Here is a 21,699-nt window from a genome sequence, read left to right as displayed (position 1 = left end):
TAATATGAAACAGGTGCTGTTTTTCTCCTTGCTTGATAGATGAGAATACCTAGGTACCTGGGACTAACTAATAATTTTTAATGGTAAAGTCAGAATTTGAGTGCTGACAGTCTGCCTCAAGCCTAGTTCTGGCTTACTACATGATTTCTGTGTAGTTTATATTGCACTCACAAATTAGAGCTGTAAAAGTCATCAGCACCAAAATATGCCACAATTACATGAATTACTCTGTGTAAGTTACCATTGTGTAAGATCTTGTAGGTGGAGAAATGGTTGTTTTTTCTTTTTTAGAATTTTGCTTTAGATTTGACCTGGTTTTGGAGTACTTACCATGCGTAAATATTCTTTAGCTATTCAAAATTAGTTTGTCCCATCACATAAACCAGTAACATTCAATGTGGAAATGCTTAGGCATCAGAGTGTTTTTTCCCTAGTCTAAAAGACTTCTTGTCTCCAGTAAAAGAAAGTAATTAAACTCATAATTCTCTACGAATTCATTTTGTTGACAGAGACTGATGGCCAGTCATCATAAATCTTGTTAAATACGTATGGGGATTTGGCTCAGTGGTTCCAGCACCTGCCTCGAAAGCGCAGTCCGGAGTTCGATCCCTGGTACCCCCAAAAAAATAAAGGGTCATAGTGTGGAGTAAATGGAAACTATATGAGATCCTTCCTATGGACCTATTATGCTGCATCCTACCAGAATTCATCCCCATTAAAATGCTGATAAAAGTCTTAGTCTTTTCTATCGGCAAAAAATAAAAAGTAAAGCCTGGAAAACTATCTGAAGAGTCCTCTCCTGTGACTTCATGGCCTTCATCATCTGATGAAATTTAGTACAGGAGACAGAACTCTGAATGAGTTAATATGTTAAGTTCATGCTCTATGCCTGTGCTTCAGCTTTTTACAGTGCTATCATATTTTCAGTTGTCAAGAGGAGAATGTTTAATTAGCAGTATAATTATGTGAATGATATCAGCATTTGATAATTTTTTTTTTAAATGGGGACCAGGGATTTAGCTCAGTGGTGCCACCACCTGCCTCACAAGTGCAAGGTCCTGAGTTCAATCTCTGCTACCAAAAAAAAAAGTGAAGTGGATGCTTTTTGTGAGCCTCTCTCTAATGTGAGGAATAAATTAATTGAACTGGTATTGAGGTGTAAATTAACCATTAAGATACTGCACAGTGTAAAAGATGGATGATATATTCCTCCCTTAAAACTAGAAACAGTTATTGAATGCCTATTAATATTTTCTTAACACAAAGCTTCATTCTAGACTTTTCTTTCCTTTAGTGGATGAAAGCAGAGGATTCTTCTAAAGTTAGTAGTGGAACACCTATCAAAATTGAAGATCCCAATCAGTTTGTTCCTTTAAACACAAACCCAAATGAGGTTGTAGAAAAAAGAAACAAGGTACGACATTGTCCTCTGGCCAGAGGAGACATTTTTGTCCACTTTTATGTTTAAATTGTTAGTGATTAAACTTGATTAATGTCAAATTTAGAAGTGTGAATACAGAAGAATTTAATTCAATATTTTCCACTTGTATTGATTATCTTTACCCCTGTGCTAATCATTGGTGAGCAGGCTGCATAAAGAAGTATTAAACATATTCCTGCCTTAAGGGGACTTGCTATTAGAGGGAAATGCAGTTAACAGTGTAAGGTAATAGGAAATCACATTCCAAGAAGGGCAGAGATTAATGTGAGTTTTAGGATGGTGAGGGGGTCTTTATTGAAGCGAGATAGGAAGAGACTTTTACTCAGAAGTGTCAAATAATAATCGCTTCTTGGCCTTTTGGCTAAGATCAAGTGTAGAAGTGTCGAATAATAAGCTTATAGGAACAGAGCAGCCAAAGGTCATCTTCACAATTGCTCCCAAGAACTTGTTTTTCATTTCAGATTCGAGAGCAAAACCGATATGACTTGAAAACAGCAGGACCACAATCTCAGTTGCTTGCTGGAATTGTTGTGGATAAACCTCCGTCTGTAAGTCTGAAGCAACATGCTTATTGTTTTGGATCTGCTACATAATTTCTTTGCTTTTTAAATATGAATAATTTTTACTAAGATTAACGTAAGTACAAGTTTAAAAGTCAAGTAGTTCACAAAATGCCACCCTTAAATCCTAATTTCCAGGGAAAAGGACTTTATGTTCTTCTAATTGCTTCCAGAATTTTACCTTTATGTTTTTAAATAGCATCCTTATAATCACTTTTCCTTGGTTGATAAGTTTAAGACCTCAGCTATATTTAATGAACTATCAAGTATATTAGCTTTGTGTATCACCAAAAGAAAACACTGCCAGTTATATTGTAAAAGCAGCCATCAGTTATGATTCCCAATTTCAGAGATGGGAAAATGTAGCGAAGAGTTCATCTTAAATTAAAAGCAGTAGTGACCTTCTTATGGAAGATAAAGATTCAGCCCATTTGCACAGTGCTTCTTTTTTGCCTTGTCCCCATTCTATGAGCAAGGGGTTTGTGTGTCACAAATTTGTTTGTTCAGTTTTGTTTTTCTTTTGCTAAATCATCTGTCAGTGTTCATACTGTTATGTTTACTACTAAGCTGGGTAGAATCCCATGATTACTTTTTCTTTTTTATATAATTTTCCCCACCCTTGAGTTAATAATTGCCTCCTTTTTTCATTGGCTCAGTATTTTAAGTACATTGCCTTAGTTCTTCCCAAACTTTTCAAAAAATCATAAACTCCCTCTTAATAATACTTTCCATAGGATCAGAGGTCACAAATAATCTCTTTATTCTCACCCCTGGTCGTTCTACTCCAGATCTGGATTGGTGGTTCTTAAGATCAGCTGCATGGGCTCATCTTGAGAATTCCTGTGCTTCTCATCTACATTATAGCCTCTGTTCTCCGTATGTGAATCTGCTTCTTTCTATTACCAGATTTTCTCTTCTACCAGAGAGCACAGCTTTCTGAGAAAGGATATATAGTAGTAACAATCGGAAATGCCTTTATTCTACCTTCGAATGTGCATATAGCAGGTATAGAACTCTAGTTTGGAAATAATTTTACCCCAAGTATGAAAAACATCACCCTATTGTCACGCCTAAATCTTATTTTTCAGACATAGGAGAGCACTGTGATTCCTGAACCTTTGTATAAATCACTACCACCCCTTTTAAAGACCTTTCTACATTGCTGCTGTTCTGATATTTTATGATTGTGTGCTTTGTAGTGAGTCCCTTTTTAGCCTTTGTTCTTAGCATTTAGTAACCCCTTCCACTGTGGAAAGTTATATGCTTCATTTCTGGGAATGTTTTATTTTTTTCAAGTATTTCTTCAAAAATATTTTTTCCCTCAGGTTCTTTCCTTTTCTTGTATTCTATTAGATTGGACATTAGACCTCTTTGAGCCTCTCATTTTTTTTCTCTCCTGCTTTACACGTCTCTGCCTTTATCCTACTTCCTAGAAGATGTTATTCTGATTTTATTTTCTAATTCTTCTACTTAATTTCTTTTTCTTTTTTTTTTTTTTTTTTTTTTTTTTTTTGGTTCTGGAGATCGAACTCGGGTCCTTGGCACTTGCAAAAGCAGACAGTGGAACCACTGAGCTAAATCCCCAGCCCCTTAATTTTCTATTTTGGTATTAACTTTTTTAATTTTTAAAAATTCTTATTGTCAAAAAAAAAATTCTTATTCTCTGAATGTTCCACTTTAAATAATATCTTAATCTTTGTTTCATGTATATAATATTTTTTCGGGCTGGGGATTTAGCTCAGCGGTGCTACCACCTGCCTTGCCAAGCACAAGGTCCTGAGTTCGATCCCCAATACCAAAAAAATTTATGTTTTTTCTTATTGCTCTAAGGGAATCAGTTTTCTTTTCTTTTTTTTTTTGGTACTGGGGATCAAACTCAGGACCTTGCACTTGTGAGGCAGGCGCCAGAACCACTGAGCTAAATCCCCGGCCCAGGAATCAGTTTTCTTTAGATGCCTTTATTGTCTTTGTCTCTTCTGAGTTCTCTTTTTCTTACTGATCTGATCTCCGTCACCCATGTTGGAAACATTCCTCAAGTGTCTGGTAATGTGTACAGTGTATTTGCACTGAAGAATGAGATACTGAAAACAATCAGAAGCCCTGGGTGTGTAAAAGAGTTCAAGGCTTGGTGAGCTTCACTATGAGGTGATAGGATGCAGAGTAGGTTGTTTCTCTGGGGAGTTTCCAAACATCACTGTCTGTAGTTCTTTTGTCTGGGACCATTTAATTTACCCAGAGTAAATTCTTCAATCTTTCCACCATCATTTTAGGAGGCCTCAGCTGTATTCTTGTCCCATAGACAGATTTTTCTGAAGAATCAACCTCTGTCTTCTGCAGAAATGAGTGAGAGGTAAATGCTTGACAGTGTGGAATAGGAAAGGAAACCTGGGAGTCTGTGTTCTTGTTATTTAGACCTTTAAATGACCACATTTTCAGCTTTTCCTCACCAGTGTCTTGTATAGTACCTAATGCCTGTACTTTCTGAGGCTTCCCAGGTGTCTGCAGAGCCAGTGAGCCAGCTGCATGAACATCCTGCTCTACAGGATGAAGGCTTCAGATCTCTCAGCTTTGCAGACCACTCTTTCTGCTTTCCATCTTCCAAAACTGTGTTAACATTTCTGATCCTCTCTTTCTCTTCCTCTATTTGTTTGTCCTTAAAGGTTTATACCTTTTTTTCTCCTGTTCCTTTACTGTGTCTTTTAAGTGGGGTTTGAGGGTGAGTCACAAATAAATGCATGAATTTAATCTATCAGGGATAACTGAAAGTTTCAGTAATTTCTTTCTTAGAGAAAATAACCGTGTTTATTTTCCTAACAAATTGAAAGAAAGTCTTTTGATAGTTTTATTTTTAAGGCTTTTTGGTTTTTCAAAATCTTAGTTATTTGAATCTCTTAGAGTTTGTCTTTGTTTTATTTTAGAATGATTATTAAAAGCAGAGATGTAATTCAATAGCAGAGTGCTTACCTCGCATACTCAAAGCTCTGGGTTAGATTCCAGCGTACAAAAAAGAAATAAAATGATAATTAAAGTTTACCTATACATGCTTGTTGAGGAAACATCACTGGCAATTTTAGTCCATTGGATTAGTAGTTCAAGAGCATTAATCCCATAAGAGTATTTTAAATGAAACATGTTACTTAGTTGTTTCTTATAATTCTGGTGAAGTGGGGAGTCACAAACATCATATATGCGTGTGTGTGTGTGTGTGTGTGTGTGTGTGTGTGTGTGTGTGTGTGTGTGTGAGAGAGAGTGAGAGAGAGAACAGATATAAGTAGAACTCTTGGTAATGCATCTGGATTTTTTCCTTGTAAGATGATGCAATTTGAAGATGATGACCTTGGCCCACCAGCTCCTCCTAACCCATTCAGTCATCTCACAGAAGGAGAACTTGAAGAATATAAGAAGACAATTGAACGGAAACAACAAGGCCTAGAAGGTTAGTTAACTTTCGAAATAAGCCTAGGATAACACACTAATAACACTAGAGAACCTCCTGTTGGGTGATTAAAAGTCAAAAATTTTTTAAATGTAGCTTTTATAAGCCACGTGTGGTGGCACACACCTATAATCCCAATACTCAAGAGGCTGAGGCAAGAGGATTGCCATGAGTTGGAGGTCAGACTGGGCTATATAGTGAACTCAAGACCAGCATGAACTACATAGTGAGACCTTGTCTCAAACCGAAACTAACAATAAATAATTTTACCTTTTGCATGCACTTGTTCTATTTCTCATCTATCTCAGTTCTTTGCTAAGTGTACATGGGGCTGAAATGCTAAGAACTACTAAATCCTCGACAAGAACTACTGTATATCTTAACATACAGAGAAAGCTGTTCTTCCTCAGCAATCTGAATGCTAGCTATTTTATAATTAAAATCTATAAAGTGAAATCCACAGGTAAGTAAAGAATTAGCAAAGTAAATATTGATATAGACTCAAACATCTCCTAGTATGTGGTTTTTAAAAAAACTTTCTACTTTGAAGTAATCATAGACTCACAAGTACTTAGATTTAATGGTTTGTAAAGTCTCTGTTTCTGAGTGTCTCAAGGTACCACTATGGTCATTTCAAAATCAAAATTTAAACTGCTAGAAGTTTATGTGACTTTCCTTTAGCACATGCCTACCTTAACACAACTGAGTTTGTCTGACTTTCGAACTCTTAGTAGTTTGTTAGATATAATTAGAAATTGTTAATGAAAGCATCCTAGCTAATTGAGTACTAGCTCCCTGTTTTCTGGAACACTGGTGGTGAACCTGTGGCATACATGCCCCAGGGGGCTGTTTGTTATCACTGAAAGCTCTAAAAGGTTCATCATCACTGCTCTAAAATAAGAGATTCTTTTTAGAATCTTTACAGAATTTTTATTCATGGTAGATATCCTGTGGGAAGAACTGATGACATCAGGATTGTCCAAGGAACATTTTTATCAGTGTGTTTGTGCCTTTGTCACAAAAACAAATCATTCTAACTCATTAATGTACCTATACTAAATATGCTAAGTTGTATATTGAACTTGTTTAATGTAAGGTGGAAAGCTTTCTCTGTTTTTTGTATTTTGTAAAATGTCCCTCTTTAATCTCTTTTGAAAGCCTAAAGATGCCAGGTAATAACTATTGTACTGTACAACCATCATTTTTTATTTTCTTTTGGGTACCAGGGATTGAACTTGATACCTTGCACTTGCCAGGCAGGCGTGGCACCACTGAGCTAAATCCCCAGCCCTCCATCATTTTTTATATATAATGTTGTGAATAATTTCTTCCACATTCATTATGAGCTCCTAAATTAGCTCACTAATATTGCTCTGACAGGAATCACTAATTGGATATTGTTCCAAAATTCAGAGAAGCATTTTGCAGCAATGTAATGTAAAAAAAGCAACGTAACAGCGTTGGTGAGGCTTCATAATTCTTTTCATCTGGCTCTTCAGTATATTTTGGTTTCCTACCACCAGCAAAAGCTAAACGCGTACATACTGTTTGCCTGGGCTGCCAGTAGCCATGCCTCCTTTGTAACCTTGTATGTAAAATAACTTAGAAGCCAGAAGTTTTAGCATATTAATCTCCTCTTAGTGCATAATTATTGATATATGGGATAATTGTTAGCATGCTTAGCTCCTACCTGAAGAATTTATCTTCTCTGTATATGCAGGCATTTGATGTATGCACTAACCTCCCTGAAATCTTATGCTTCTTTGTTTTGTTTTGCATGGCTTTTAATAAAACTCTTATCCAACAGATGCTGAGCAGGAATTACTCTCAGATGACGCTTCATCTGTTTCACAAATTCAGTCTCAAACTCAGTCACCGCAAAATGTCCCTGAAAAATTAGAAGGTATTCAATGTAATTTCCCATAGCATTCACTGAGTAGTCTCAAGAGTCTGCCCCCTGTCATTTATTTTCATATAAGAAATTGAACAACTAGTCACAGTAAGTTTACCATGGACTTTACTTGAGTCTCCCAAAAATTTTTATATTTCTTATCAAATGGGGTACTATGTTTTGTTTATCAACATTTTTACTGGCTTACTGTACTGTAGACTTTTGGCATCCATACTTTCTAAGAATTTGTGGACTTAAAATCAATTTGCTATACATCTTTAATCAGCAGCATGAAATCTTCATTTCTGATTGCCACATGACCCCAAAACTAAAGTATATGTGTCTTCCTCATTTATACTGACTTGATTTGCAGTGAAATTATCATGTCATCAGATCAGAATACTCTAGCTCTTTCACTTAACAACTTTGTTCTCATCCCCTTTATATCATTTAAGAAAATTAGCTTCATACTAATAATTTATGAAAATAATGATCTGTCTTCATCAGAATTAAAGTAATGCCTTAGAACATTGCCAAAACCTGTCAGTTTTACAAAATAAAACAGAAATGTTAACTTGTAAAATAAACAAAAAAATCCCTCCCCTTTTATAGAAAACCATGAGATATTTTCCAAGAGCTTCATTTCCATGGAAGTGCCTGTCATGGTAGTAAATGGCAAGGATGATATGCACGATGTTGAAGATGAGCTTGCCAATCGAGTGAGTAGATTAACTACAAGTGCGACCATAGAAAACATCGAGATTACCATCAAGTCTCCAGAAAAAATTGAAGAAGTCCTATCACCTGATGGCTCACCTTCAAAATCACCATCTAAGAAAAAGAAGAAATTCCGCACTCCTTCTTTTCTGAAAAAGAACAAGAAAAAAGAGAAAGTTGAAGCCTAACTAAAGTCTTTTTATAATTACTACAATGTGACATTACACATTGAATACCACTTTTAAGTTGATCATTAATATACAGTGGTAGATCAGATTGGGGGTATGTAGCAAACTGGACTTTAAGAACTGGAAGAAGTTTTACTAAAAGAAAAATATTATGAAAAAAAACTTTGAAATTCATCTCTTTTTATATGTCAAAAAATGGCTTTGAATTTTTAAACAATTGCTAGTTTTAATTAGCTCTGCTCTCATGAAGTATTGTTATAGTTCGCCACAAATATATCTCTGAATTACTTCAGGACTTCTTCATAATAACTATTGGAAAGAAATTGCCAGGGAAGAAATGAGAATATTTATTTCTCCACACCTGCTACAGTTAATAGTCAGATTATGATTTTTAAATTATGATTATTGACTGTATCTTTTGGGTCCCCAATGTTTCAATGGGCATTTAAAGTTTTAAGAAAAGATTTGTTTGGAGTTTTACTCAGTATAAAATTTTCTCACCTGAAGTAACTTCATTTGCCAAAAAAGGTCATTTTAATAAACTATAATTTTTTTGAACACTTCTTTTTTTATTAGTTTAGAAAAGCCCCTTATTTTTCAACAAAGGGGATTTTGTACATATAACATGGGTTATTTAGTTTAACTCTGGCAAAAACAATTTTTATATGTTGAGATGTTTGTATACCATTCAGTATAAAAGTGTCATATGCATATTAGCCAATCACTTAACAGTAGGGCACATTCGAGACTGCTTGGTACTGAAGTATACTTAAATATAAGTCAAGAATCCAGGGACTTGGTATCAAAGGGGGGTTAGAGCCATATTAAAAGTATATCTAGATTCATATTTGAAGCTTATAATGTATTTTTCTCTTAGTACTGCTAGTGAATGAAGAAAATCTCATAAGGTAACCAAATGAGAAGGAAAAGAATGAAAAAGAAAGTGAAAAACTAAGGGAACAAAAGATGGGATGTGGAAAGAATTCTTGTTTGATAATAACTCCTATTCATGACAGGATATATAGCATGACTTATTGAAAACATGTCCCAAGTTTCTGAAATCCTGCTCCTCTTCCAAAATCAGTATCTTGATTGATATTTCAGTTTTAAAAGGGTCAATCCTTCGAAATTGTTTATCTTTAGAGGGCAGCATTAGAAGAAATCAGTGGTCTAATCCCTAAGAAAACTACCACTTCTTGATTTTTTACAATTTTTTAAATCTTTTTAGTTAACTTTCTAATGTAAATACAAATTTAAACCTAGACCTAATATAGTTTTCCCCTTTTTCACAAGTGATGTCACAAATCAATGTAAAATCAAAGATCCCAAATGGTCAGTGGGTAAAAATAATCCAAAGTGTTCTGAGGGGTGAGTTAGCATGCAAGAAGTTCTGTGGCTCGCGGTATGTTCTGGGTGGGTTCTGTCTGTGTGTGCTGCAGAGCTGACACGGAGCCTGGGACATCACTCGACCTCACTAACTACTGGAATCAGTGTTTTCATCTTAGTGGAAACTTTCAATTGCTTACTTGTGTATGTGAGGATTATTTTATGTTCTACATCATTTATGTTGTATTATGATGTATGTAGAAACAGTAACCTGTGAACTATGCCTTTCCATAACTTTTTTAAAATATATATATCTAAATGAATGCAATGTGCATAAATATTTTTTAAAGCAACCATAAACTATTGCACCTTTTGCTAATGCCTCTGTTTACTTGCTTTAACATAATGAATGAGCCAATGAACTTCTGTGTCCTGTGGAAAATGTATAAATGTTATCTGATATTGCTCTTAGATGTTATGCTAATTAATGTTAAATCACAAATAAACAGTATTTTAAGTATATAGATTTGGTTTTATGAGGCTTCCATTCAAGAGTGGTTACTTACCCTATACTTTGTGGTCTGTTGAATTTTATAGTTCAGTGAAACTGCAGTGCTACTGAATAAGGAACATTTTGATAAATGTATTTGCAAATTAGTTAGAAATAGGTATATATACATATATATATGTATACATATATATAAATATGTCTTTTATATGTATAATGTACATATAAAATGTATAATATGTGCATATAAAATATATAAATACATATATTTTGAGACTTGCTGAGTCACTAAATTGCCCAAACTGGATTCAGACTCCTGCCAGAGTGTTAGTATTACAGACAGGTGCTACTGCACCCAGCTATGAAACTTTTCATCTTTTATTGGAGGGAACATTCTCTATTATTTTAGGCCTTGATAGGACATAGTGGCCTTAGGCTTCTTATAAACTTGTTCATATCTATCAAGGTAGAATAGAAAATGTTGTAAAATATGTACTGAGTTTACACATTACCCCTTTTTGATTTTTAATGTTATTATACAAATAATGTAAAGAAAGTAGAAAAAATAGAAAACAGTTCACAATTCCACCACATTGATATTCAAACCTTTTGTTCCCTTCTAGCTCTTGGCCAGTTATACATGTATTTTCTATACATAATCACAGTATGAATGTAATCTCTATCCTGGATTTTTTTCTACTTAACCACTCAAAAGATTTTTAAACTAAAACCTCACATGAATAATTTCTTGTGACCTTTTTTTCCCATTTTATCCTAAAAATAGAGTCCAAGAGGGGGAAATCATGTTAATTGAGGGTTCTAGTTAATCAGATTTTTTACTATACCTATTACAAAAATGAAGGGCTTGGGCAGATAAAGAATAGATTCACAGTCTTGGGCATACTTGTTACCTTGGGTTGTAAATAACTCTGTAGTAAAAATTGCTGTGTCAGAAATCTGTTCATTTCAAAATTTCCTTCTGTAAAGCAACAAAAACCATTATCTTCAGTTCTCCCTTCAAAGTCCACTGAAAAGTAGTTGCCTGTTCAACAAGAAACAGAACTGAATGAATAAAATTGTTATAGCATTAGTTTCTCTTAACATTAGCTCCTTCTTTTACATAAGCAGAAAACACAATAAAGCCAAATTGCTTCTTTTTTAAACTGAAAGATTATGTATACACATACTCAAATTGCAATCTTAGCCAGACCGGAATTTTAAAAAGAACAATCTTAGTGGCCGCTAGAGGGTGGAATAGATCTAACGATCCAGTGTGTTTCCATTCTTCAGCTCAGCGCCCCTTTTCTCAGTCTGTCAGCATCATCTGTGCGGTGAAGTAGCTGGAACTTGGAAGACATCTCCGTTGCTGATTCTCCTCACTAGGCCGTTCTCAACTGCTCTGGTAGCACGTCCCATTTCACCAGTACACAACTGCAGTGCCTGTGGAAAACACACTGACAATTTCTGAGCTGTATGGTGTCAGAAATTGGTAGAAATAAGGCCTCTGAGGAATAATTTCCTGTAAGTGGCAGTATAAAGCCTCCTTCGATAATTGGCAGGGTTTTTGACTGAAGAGCTAGTTGTCAACCTTTCTGATGCCTTCTGTGTAGCAAAGATCACGATAAGTGCGTTTCCCATGCTGACTCATTTGGCCTACCCAACAGAGAGAGTAGGAGATGTATCCTTGTTCTGCAGATGATGGAACTAAGGGTTATAAAAGGCTGAAAGGAGAGGGCATTTCACCTGTAGATACACACTTCCAAAGTCATTGGTGCCATCTGTGTACTAGGCTCTCTATGACTCCGGTGTAGACTTGCGGGCTTTTTTAGAGGGAAGCCATTCCCTCCATTTAGACTTAAAGTCCAGCCATGGGGAACTCATGTTGATATAAGTACATTTGGGACCAAACATTGATTTGGAAGACCCCTCCCCCCAACAAGTTGCCCCAGAATAAAGAAGGTGATGTAATGGGAATGAGCAGTGGTAATAGGATCCTTTGGGATGAAGAACCAGTTCTCTAATGTTCTCCATGACATCTGGAAGACAAGGTATCTGGACCTTTGCCCAAGAGGCAACAAAGAAGCTCCGGCACAAGCCATAATCCAAGCCTATGGATTGGAGGCAAAGGCAGGAGGGTTGCAAGTCAGACCGACCTGGGCAACTTATCAAGACATTCTCAAAAATAAAGACTAGGGTGTAGCTCAGTGGTAGAGCATTTGCCTACCAGGTGCAAAGCCCTGGGTTCATTCCCCAGTACCACCAAATTTGAAAAAAAAAAAAAAAACCTTGGAAAGAAGCCCTTTATCTTTTTTGGGTTCCAGTATTTGAAGCAGGGGAGACATTGAAAGGCAAATGTTTTTAAAACTCAAAATGGGTCTGGGGATTTAGCTCAGTGATTTTGCTGCCTGCTGCGCAAGCACAAGGACCCGAGTTCAATCCTTGGTACCAAAAAAAAAAGGGGGGGCCGGGGATTTAGCTCAGTGGTTTTGCCACCTGCTGCGCAAGCCCAAGGACCCAAGTTCGATCCCCGGTACCAAAAAAAAAATGCCTCAATGATAGCTTAGTCATAGGGGTAGTTTTAAAGATCAAACGTGATTGTAGCTACTCAAAATTTTACTTACATGAATCTAATTAGATCTAGTCTTCCTTGGAGAAAAACCTGATGTACATGCTGCATTTTAGAACAAGAATGATTTTTGAGGAACTTCTTATGGGAAAAAAAATTTGCAAATTTAACAGTACAGTGGACCCTTGGCTTACCAACTCAGTTTGTTCTCGAGGGGTGGTTGTAACTCAAGTTGGTCAGTTGCCTTCAAAGTCTCTCTCCTTTATAATTTAAGGCCACGCTTTCTTCAAGGCAGATCTCAGGGTCCTTAGAGACATTGGCCCAGGATTTCTCAACCCCACACAGGAGAAGATGCTGTAATGTTCCTTCCAGAACTCTCTAAGGGTTAAATCTGTATCTGAGACCATCTGGAAGAACAAGGGGCCGACATTCCGGTCATAACTCAAGACTTTGGTCGTGAGTTAAAACTAAAATTACAGTCATAACCCAAGTTGTTTGTATGTTAGGCTGGTCGTAACTCGAAGGTCCACTGTATTCAAAGGGGTTTCATTTCTAAGACATAACCATTAGGGGGCAATATTGGGTCCACATTTAGTGTTGAGGGACCCTCCTTCAAAATTTTGAGTTTGGATTTGTTCTGATTATCCATTTCGGGATGCAGACTAAGGTTAAGGAAAGTTCATAGATAACCATATTACTCCATTTGTTCCTTATACCAAAGTTATATTGTTCCAGCTGTGAGGGGTCCACTCTTCAGAGAGGTTGTGCCTGCCTGTGTGGCTCAGAGGCGGAGCCAGGACTCGAGCAAAGGTCTCTGAAGTCTGCATCTCACGCTTCCTTCCGTACCACGACTCCCTTGGAAATGAATTGGATCAGAACCTAGGAGCAGGTAAATACATGGTTTTCCAAAGTTTCCTGCCAACTGATATTTAGACCTTTAGGATGGGAATATTTAAGAGAAAACACTGCAAGATTGAGCTTGTATATTATTTATCAATACCAATTGTTTTCCTAAAATTTAAAGTTGTTAATTCTCCATGAGTCTTTTGCATATTCTCTCAAATTAGTCATGATGCTGATTTCTTTTCTGTTGGAACTTACAATTTTTAAAATGCTGTTTGTACCTTAGATGGCACACTGACACATTTTAATGTTTCTTTATACCAAAAGGAAAAACTTGTATCTACCAGAAAAATTGAGAGATGGCTAAAAATCTAGCGCCTAGTTTGTTTAAGGCCTATATAATTTCTGGTTGCATAAATCTTGACACTGAAGCTATGGCGAAGATGATTATGCCAGCTTGTGTACCTAGGTATGTTTCCTTTAGGAACATGACACCTTTAGGTCCTGTCTCTCTAGAGCCAACTTCGCACGTGCCTATGATGGACAATCCCTTGTGGTTACTGTAAGTTCCACGTAACTGCTGTCACCAGGCAAAATACCAGTTCCCTGCTAATTATGCCTTAAAATCATAAGCATTGGCTTTCTTAGTCAAATTTGAATGTGTACTGAAGTATATTTCTAAGAAATTCTTAAGATTTTTCAAATCTGTTTTTGAAATAGCAAATAATTGATCTGTAGTACAGGTCTGTAGCATCAAATGAAAGGATTTGTAAACAAGATTTTTCCATTGTTAGACTCTGCCTCTCAGCCAGTAAATATGTGAGCTTGTAGAAAAACCACATTTGAGTGTTAGCTAATTGAATTTATTAAGCCAAACAATATCCCTTCCGTTTGCTATTAGATGGAAATTCTCAAGAAAAAAAACCTTGAATTTCCCAAAGCAGTACAACAGGCATCCTGACAGACAGGAGTGGAAATGAGGAAGAGATGTGTTATAAAATGTGCGCTTTAAAAGACAGACTCGGCATGGCAGTGTACATCTATCAGCCCAGCACTCTGCGAGCCAGAGACAGGGATGTCTCAAGTTCACAGGCTGGGGATGTGGCTCAGTGCAGAGGCCCTGCTTCAGTCCCCACTACTGGGGAAAACAAGGAAGTAGAACCTGTATTTCCCTCAGGTACTCTTGACTTCGATTATGTTTTTTGTTTTGTTTTGTTTTCTAGACATAAATCTTTATTAGTACATTTCCGATACATAACAAATACATTAATTCACTGGACAAAACTTCTTCAGTTAAGACACCTAAATTTTTTCTTGTTTTTCTGAGACAGGGTCTCGCTGTGTAGTTAAGACTGGCCTGGAACTCACTATCTAGCCCATATCCCAGGCTGACCTTGAATTCAAAGTAATGCTCCTGCTTCAGCCTCCCTAGTGCTGAGATTACAGGTGTGTGCCACCGTACCTGACCAAATCCTTTCGTTAAAACAGTCAACCCATGGCTGGGGATTTAGCTCAGTGGTTTCGCCGCCTGCTGCACAAGCGCAAGGACCCAAGTTCGATTCCCCCATACCAAAAAAAAAGGTGAGACCCTGTCTCAAAGAAACAACAAACACACACAGACACACACACACACTCCCTCTCAGGTAAAGTTTTGTTTTGTTTTTTAAAACATGGTATCAACCCCAGCCTGAACTTGGAGCTGCTGTGCTGGTAAGCCCTTTTCAGTGACCTGCCAGCAAAGTGTTTTGTCCTTACTTAAAGTAGTATTTTCTTTGATAGATACAATCTAAACAAATAAAAAGTTTTTCCACAAGCGATACTTGTGAAGCTTCTCCGCAAACAAGAAGTAGTTGTTGAGCTCCACACCTCCCCTTTCCTGTTGAGTAATGCTGGGGCTGGGGGGCCGCAGTGATGACTGCTGTGAGACTGACTTCAGGGCAGATGACCTCGGTTTTATGGGAGAACACGTGGGTACAGCCAACTTGTTGGAAGGCACAGGCAAACCCTTCCAGCAGTGTTTACTGGACTAACAAGTTAAGATTAAACATTACTTCCTACCTGGTTTCTATTTTGGAAATGTTGGCTTCAGTTGTTTCAGCTGGAAAAAGTGGGTGGCAGGGGGTCATTTGAGGCTAAGATACCCAAGAACATATCTCAAATTATCTACTAGTCCATGGGCTGAGGGATTGGAAGGTGGGTTCCCATTACACCTGAATTTTTCTGTGGGATTGGCCTTTATATTATTTTACCGAGCATGGTGGCTCATGCCCACAATTCGAGCACTCTGGGGGGCTGAGCCAGGAGGATTGCAAGCTCAGACTCAACCTGAGCAGCTTACTAACTTAGCAAGACCCTGTCTCCAAATAAAAAGTTTAAAAAATGACTGGCGATGTAGCTCAGTGCAGAGGCCCTGGGTTCAGACCCCAGTACCACAAAAAACAAATCAATGAAATATATTGTGTAATAAAGCTGCTTTGTTTTAAAATATATATATCTTTTAGATAGTTTTGTAGGAATCAGCCTACAAGCTGAGTTCGAACCTGACCAGAGGGTGACGACAAGGAAAAGTAGACACAGAAAGAAGTTAAAATCTGAGGGCCAAGGGGGCTCGTGTCTCCCTTCAACACAGAGCCCTAAATGACCGGCTCACCTTGGCTTTATTCACTCAGGCACAGGCGCAGGCAGCGAGGGTTGCAAAGGACTCACTGCCTCCCACCCTCCACTGCAGTCTCGGGAAACGTCGCCGCAGGTGCTTACCTCTCCCTGCAGCTGTCAGCACACTCGCGTGCCCTTTCTCCTCACTGCTCACCGAGGAGGCCAATGAGGCCTCGTTCTTCCCACCTGCTCTCCACATAGTTTTATATTTTAAGATGTGTACATGAAGCTATTTTGTAGATGGTTACTCTCATCTCCATTTTGACCTTGGTGTTAGTATTGAGCAAGAGCACATGCATGTATAGTTGCCAAAGTTAGGCTGAACAGTAAACTGCAAAGCAGGGCAGACTGGGTGGGGCAAGCTCTGGAATTCTTCCTACTCATCACTGCCGCCACCACCAAGCAGAGTCAGGTGTGAGACGAGAGCCTGAGCTGCAGGCTCGTACAGCAAATCCAGCCCAGCAGGTGAGACATGGAACCTGGGCAGAGCGGCAGAAAGCCAGACCGCCATCCGGTGCAGTGGTCTACGTCAGGGAAGCTCAAGTCCCAGCCTGGAATCCGGAGCCAGACAGCAGGACTGCAGAAGTCCTGTGGGATGTGTAGGAGTGCAGCCACAGCTTCAAGCGCAGCGCTTCCCCCACTTCCTATGGGGTCATGGCAAGATCAAGGCAGGACCTCGGGCTTAAGGGGCCCAAGTAGAGTTAGCAGTGTATCAAGACAGGAAGTCAGATGTGAAGAGGGACTGGTAGGGACACTGTTACCGGAACTAAGACACCACTGCTGAGAATCCAGAGCTCAGCCAAGACAAGGTCCTGACTGGCCTGGTGGCAGACATGGCTCAGTGTGGGTGGGTTCCACAGGCAGAGGCCAGCGCTTCCTCAGTTCCTCCAGCCTCAACAAGAGTAGTCCTGGAAACCACAGCCAGGTGAGCTGACCAAGCAGCCCCAGCTGATGGGGAAGAGAACCTGGCATGGCTTGCACAGTGGAAGCATCCGTGTGACAAGATCAAGCCATATGGGAAGGCTGAAGGAGTGGGTTGTTATAGTTTGTGCCAGAACCTGCCTGGGAGCAGGAGCAAAGACTACTGAGCAAGGGCCCAGTGCTCGCAGCACTCTAGCTCTGACAGTCGGCCCATGTTACTTCCAAACCAGTTTCCCCGTCGACATCTTGGCTGGAAGGATGGCTCTGCCTCCCCTACTGGGAGCAACATCAGATACTCCTGGGGAGCACTAACTGGATAGAAGAGAATCAAGGCCTGAGGTCTGTTTGCTGCCCTTTCTGGAAGAAAGGTGTGTGTAGGTCTCTATCCTCCCAGAACAGCTGGGATCCACGGGGTTTGTCCTTGTGACCTTCTGTGGTCATATTGTCCACTTTTGCCCAAATAATCACCTCTCCATCTGCTCCTTCGCCTGCTGCCAGTGAGAAGCACTCCCTCGGGACTTCAGTCTGCTCCTCATCTGGGGGACCTAGGAAGGTCTGGTTCCCAGTGCTCTGCACCCACAGCTGTCTGTGCTGGCTGGCCCTTCCCCAGCCCCGGCCAGCGGGCCCTTCACACCCTCTGACCTGACCTGGTGCCGGCTTCCCAACTCTGCAGTAGGCCCACCAGGGAGATGCTTCCTTTCGTCAGCATGACCAGCAAGGTGATAAAATACATAGAACTTGGATTAGAACCAGTGTCAATAAGGCCTGAATGTTGGTAATATTTATTATCATCACTTTTGTGTGTGTGTGTGTGTGTGTGTGTGTGTGTGTGTGTGGTTTTTGTTTGTTTGTTTTCTGAGACAGGATCTCACTAGTAGCCTGGGCTGGCCTTGAACTCACTACGTGGCCACTGTGTGGCCTCCAGCTCACAGCAATCCTCCTGCCTCAGCCTCCTGAGTGCTGGGATTACAGGTGTGCACCACCACGCCCGCCCGGCTGTCACTCTTTTTGGTCTCTTGATCTGCTAGGGCAAAGATTAAAGGATAGCTGGCCTGCCCCTCTCACTGTTACTGTTAAATGCTGCCCTTCCTATTCTTCTTAGGAGTCATTGCAGAACTCTGACCAAGTTCCCAGTCTTTAAAAAAGGATAGAAGATGAGCGGTGAACAGGTAACTCTAATGTGCCCTAGTGCTCATTGCTGGAAGGTAGTTTATGCCCTGGGACGGTGACAGGTGAAAGAATTGTTAAGCTGATTCCTGCCACACTGGGGTACTCTAGATCAGGAGGCCCTAAGACGGCTTCCCGAAGAATCCTGAGGGATGTGATGAAGCACTGCAGTTCAAAGGTGCTGGCAGAGGAAGCAGCCTGCCTCTTGGGCTCTTGTTGGAAACGGTTAATTTCCTGGCTCTTTGTCCCTGGAAAACTGAGCGCCATCACACAGAGGGTTGGTCACGGCCCCAGCTATTTCATTTTGGGCATCTAAGCGAGTCTCATAAGGAAGGTTACAGATGCGTCACGATTTAGTTTTCTGTCTTGGGGATGTGCTGTGAGTTCCGGCTGTTCTCTTCACAGTCTAGAGAAGACAGAAAAGGCAGGTGAGTGTCAGTCCTAGGAAACAGAGATGCTGAAGACAAATCTGCCAGTACTCACAGTATCGTATTGTCCTGGGGAATGGGGTGGAGCATGTAAAAGGAAATGGGAAAAAAAAGTAAATTTTTTTCCTACATCAATTTTATTTTGAAACTTAGTCATATTACAGACCCTCGTACTTATGAGGGAAAAAACAAGGAAAAACACACCCAAATACCATGTATTTAACCATGATGATTTCTAGGTGGTGGGATTACAAAGGTTTTTTGTTTTTTACTTTTTAAATTTTCAAATGTTGAACAATAAACTACTAAAAACTTGGAAAATTAAAAAATTGTGATAATTAAGGAAAGATGTTATTTTAAGCCATAGGAGTATTGAATAATAAAAAGCACCGTGAAGAACAATGTCCTTTTGTGGAATAGGAGAAAACAATTTGTTGTTTTCATGTGTAGGTATAAAATATCCCTGGAAGTGTAAAGTAGAAATCAGCTACACAGGGTTGTCCATGGGAAAGGGAATCAGCTCATAGGGGACAGGTAGAATGGAGACTTTTTCATTATAAGACCTCTTAACACTTTTTATCTAGTATGTATGTTAAAAGTTAAAATTTTCAAACCGCGCATTTTTTACATTTTTATGATGCCAAGAGTTCCTGAAAACCGTCAGCAGCTGCCCCACTGTAAGTGAATCCTGTGCTCACCCGCATTCACCGTTTCGAATGCTGTCTCTGGACCTGCAGTGGGAAGGCCTCCCTGGAGGTGCCACCCAACACCCACCAGCTGTGGGATGCTGTTTACTTAAAGGCCCTCACCACAGGGCTGTCACAGTCCCAGCCACCACCCAAAGCACAGGTTAGGTATCACCTGTCGAGTTTCCATGTTTGCCCTGGAATGTAGAGCTTATCCTGTTCCCCCCAAAATAAGACCTAACCAGAAAAGAATCATCTCTGAAAACTAGAGATCACAAATGCCAGCCCCAGTCAGCCTACCCTCACCTTCCCTGCCCTCGCTATTCCCTTGCTTGGCCACTCTGTGTTACTAAGTCCCTAGTGTAAGGGAAGGGTCATTAGTTCCCACTTTTTAAAGACAGGGGTATCAAAGAATCTGTGGCCATATTTTAAAACCACCACAGGGTCTGATCATCAGCACTAGTTGGCTGCTAGCAAACTGGTCAAATGCGAAGGTGGAGGCAGTGGAGGAAGGGAAGGCAGTTTGGGGAGGGAACAATTACTGACTACCTTCAGCGTCCTCACTTGCTGGAGAGCACTGCGGTGTTTCACAGATGAGGAAATTGAGACTCTTCGGAGGAATAGCTCACCCAAGGTCACGTAGCCAGCAAGTGCCCCAGGACTACAAGCACGTGTCACCTGAGGGCCACTGTGCCACACCCCTGGGGAGGGGGGAGCATTTTCGAGTACTTGCTACTTAGACTTATCTGAGCCTCTGCCCTTCTGCCACGGGGAGAAATGTGATTAACACTCCAAGCTGAAGGGATTCTGATGGAGATGTTTAATTTGTTCCTAAGCACACTGGGACCACATAGGTGTTAACTCCTTCAACTGCACCTCCCGTGCTTGGATTTGCCAGTCTGGGCAGTGTCATGCCTTCCCTCAGCCCTGACTCTCAAAGCCAGCCAGTTCTCCTTCCCATTACGGTGGCAGTGGCAAGGAGGCAGCGGGCCAACAGCGGGGTGACATTGAGCACGGGTGTGGGGCCTCCGACAAGCCCAGCAGGGTGGAGCTAGGACAGTCCATCTGCCCCAGTGCCAGGCTGGACTGCGGGCTCCTGATAAGGCCAGGGAGCCACCCACCCAACTCTGTGTCCTCTTCCAAATGTAGGTTTCTCTGGGCAGGCCCCGGGCTCCCTGATCTCTGTCGTCACTCAGATGCCTTTCTCTGAAGGTAGCTGGCACCTTTTCCCTGCCTGGGGCTGAGCCTGACCCAGGAAGGCCACCTCTTACCGCTGGGGTCTGCAGCCAGTGTGTGAGTCCTCACCTCTCCTGCCCCACTTCCTCTCCCAGCACTGGTCTGTCCATTCCTCCGAGGAAACAAACTCATCTGTTGGATTCTGGGGTCCACACTGTCCCTTCTGCTGAGCAAGTGAGACACAGGAATTCTGGCCCCCTGGTAGTCTCCTTCCCCTCCTGAGCTGCATCTCCTTGCACACACAGATGCTTTTCCCTGGGTGAGACATGAGAGGACAGTCACTGTTGGAGCCAGAGCTGGAGTAAGAAGCAGGTTAACTGAGCCATTAACCAGGGCTCAGTAAAAATTGCCCTGGTGAACGTGAAAAAGATGAAAAAGACCAACCCATGAGAGTTCCTCTTGGGAAGTATGTCATCTGTGCTTGAAAGAACATCATGAGGAGATTCGTAGGAAGGCACTGAGACTGCCACAGATGAAAAAATGATTAACAGCCACCTCTTTTTTTTGCTATCTGTGGCTTGTGTGTCTGGAGCCCATCGCTGCTCCCACCCCACCCTGCTCGGTCCTCTGCCCTTCTGCCCAGGTTCAACCTGGCCTCTGAGAAAGGAGTAGTAAATGTGGGGAGGTTATCACTAGGCAGGAGTGGCGAGGTCGTGTAGAAGGGCGGGTCCTGGTCTGCCGGGTGGCAGCAGCAGGTGGGTGGGGCAGAGGCCTCTGAGCAGAGCTTTGTGGGCACAGACCAGGGCTGTGCCGACCGGTGGAGGGACACTAGGAGGGACCAGACCACCATCTCCCTGCCAGCTGTCCGCCCTCCCCTAGGACCTTCACACTGGCTTTAAGGCGAGTAATTTGATTTGAATTTCCCCAAAGCACAGGCCGATCCCTCACGTGGAAGCCTCCAGGACAATTAACACCTGTCAGTCCACTGCTGCCTGCAGAGCAGCTGTGAGTCAATGCCAGTCCGTGTGACACATGCAGGTAAAAAGCACTCCTGCCCAAGCCAGGCATGATGGCAACACCTACAATCCCAGCACTCGGGAGGCTGAGGCAGGAGGACTGCCTCAAGTTCAAGGCCAGCCTGGGCTACAGAGTGAGTTCAAGACCAGTCTGAATTACTAATCAAGACCCTG

The 21,699-nt window shown here is 40.7% G+C and overlaps 1 protein-coding gene and 1 long non-coding RNA gene across 35 annotated transcripts in view; one reads left to right on the top strand and one right to left on the bottom strand.

Moving 5' to 3' along the window:
* Positions 1-10,081, top strand: part of Add3 (adducin 3) — a 127,544-nt gene extending 117,463 nt beyond the window's left edge. For 20 of the 33 annotated variants that reach the window (XM_087185309.1, XM_087185321.1, XM_087185318.1 and 17 more), the window contains 5 exons: positions 1,295-1,414; positions 1,903-1,989; positions 5,314-5,437; positions 7,245-7,340; positions 7,941-10,081. In XM_087185309.1, the coding sequence (XP_087041435.1) occupies positions 1,295-1,414; positions 1,903-1,989; positions 5,314-5,437; positions 7,245-7,340; positions 7,941-8,233 (720 nt within the window). In that variant the 3' untranslated portion in view covers positions 8,234-10,081. The remainder of the gene's footprint in view (positions 1-1,294; positions 1,415-1,902; positions 1,990-5,313; positions 5,438-7,244; positions 7,341-7,940) is intronic. The other 13 variants (XM_087185333.1, XM_087185331.1, XM_087185330.1 and 10 more) reach the window with 1 other exon arrangement.
* Positions 3,840-21,676, bottom strand: LOC110347838 (uncharacterized). Of its 2 annotated transcripts, XR_015440493.1 has the most exons (4): positions 20,639-21,676; positions 16,234-18,625; positions 12,828-13,040; positions 10,369-11,109 (listed from the first exon to the last, which is right to left on the bottom strand). It is a non-coding gene; the product is annotated as an uncharacterized LOC110347838 (long non-coding RNA). The 2 variants fall into 2 exon arrangements; XR_002392713.2 differs by having other exon boundaries at positions 3,840-13,040.
* Positions 21,677-21,699: the final 23 nt, after the last annotated feature.

The sequence above is a fragment of the Heterocephalus glaber genome, unplaced genomic scaffold (assembly GCF_053883595.1).
Source record: "Heterocephalus glaber isolate CG9 unplaced genomic scaffold, H.glaber_assembly_v1.0 deba00001497, whole genome shotgun sequence".
Lineage (NCBI taxonomy): Eukaryota > Metazoa > Chordata > Mammalia > Rodentia > Bathyergidae > Heterocephalus > Heterocephalus glaber.
The sequence above is the reverse complement of the archived record's forward strand: the minus strand, read 5'-3'. Positions and strand labels throughout refer to the sequence as shown.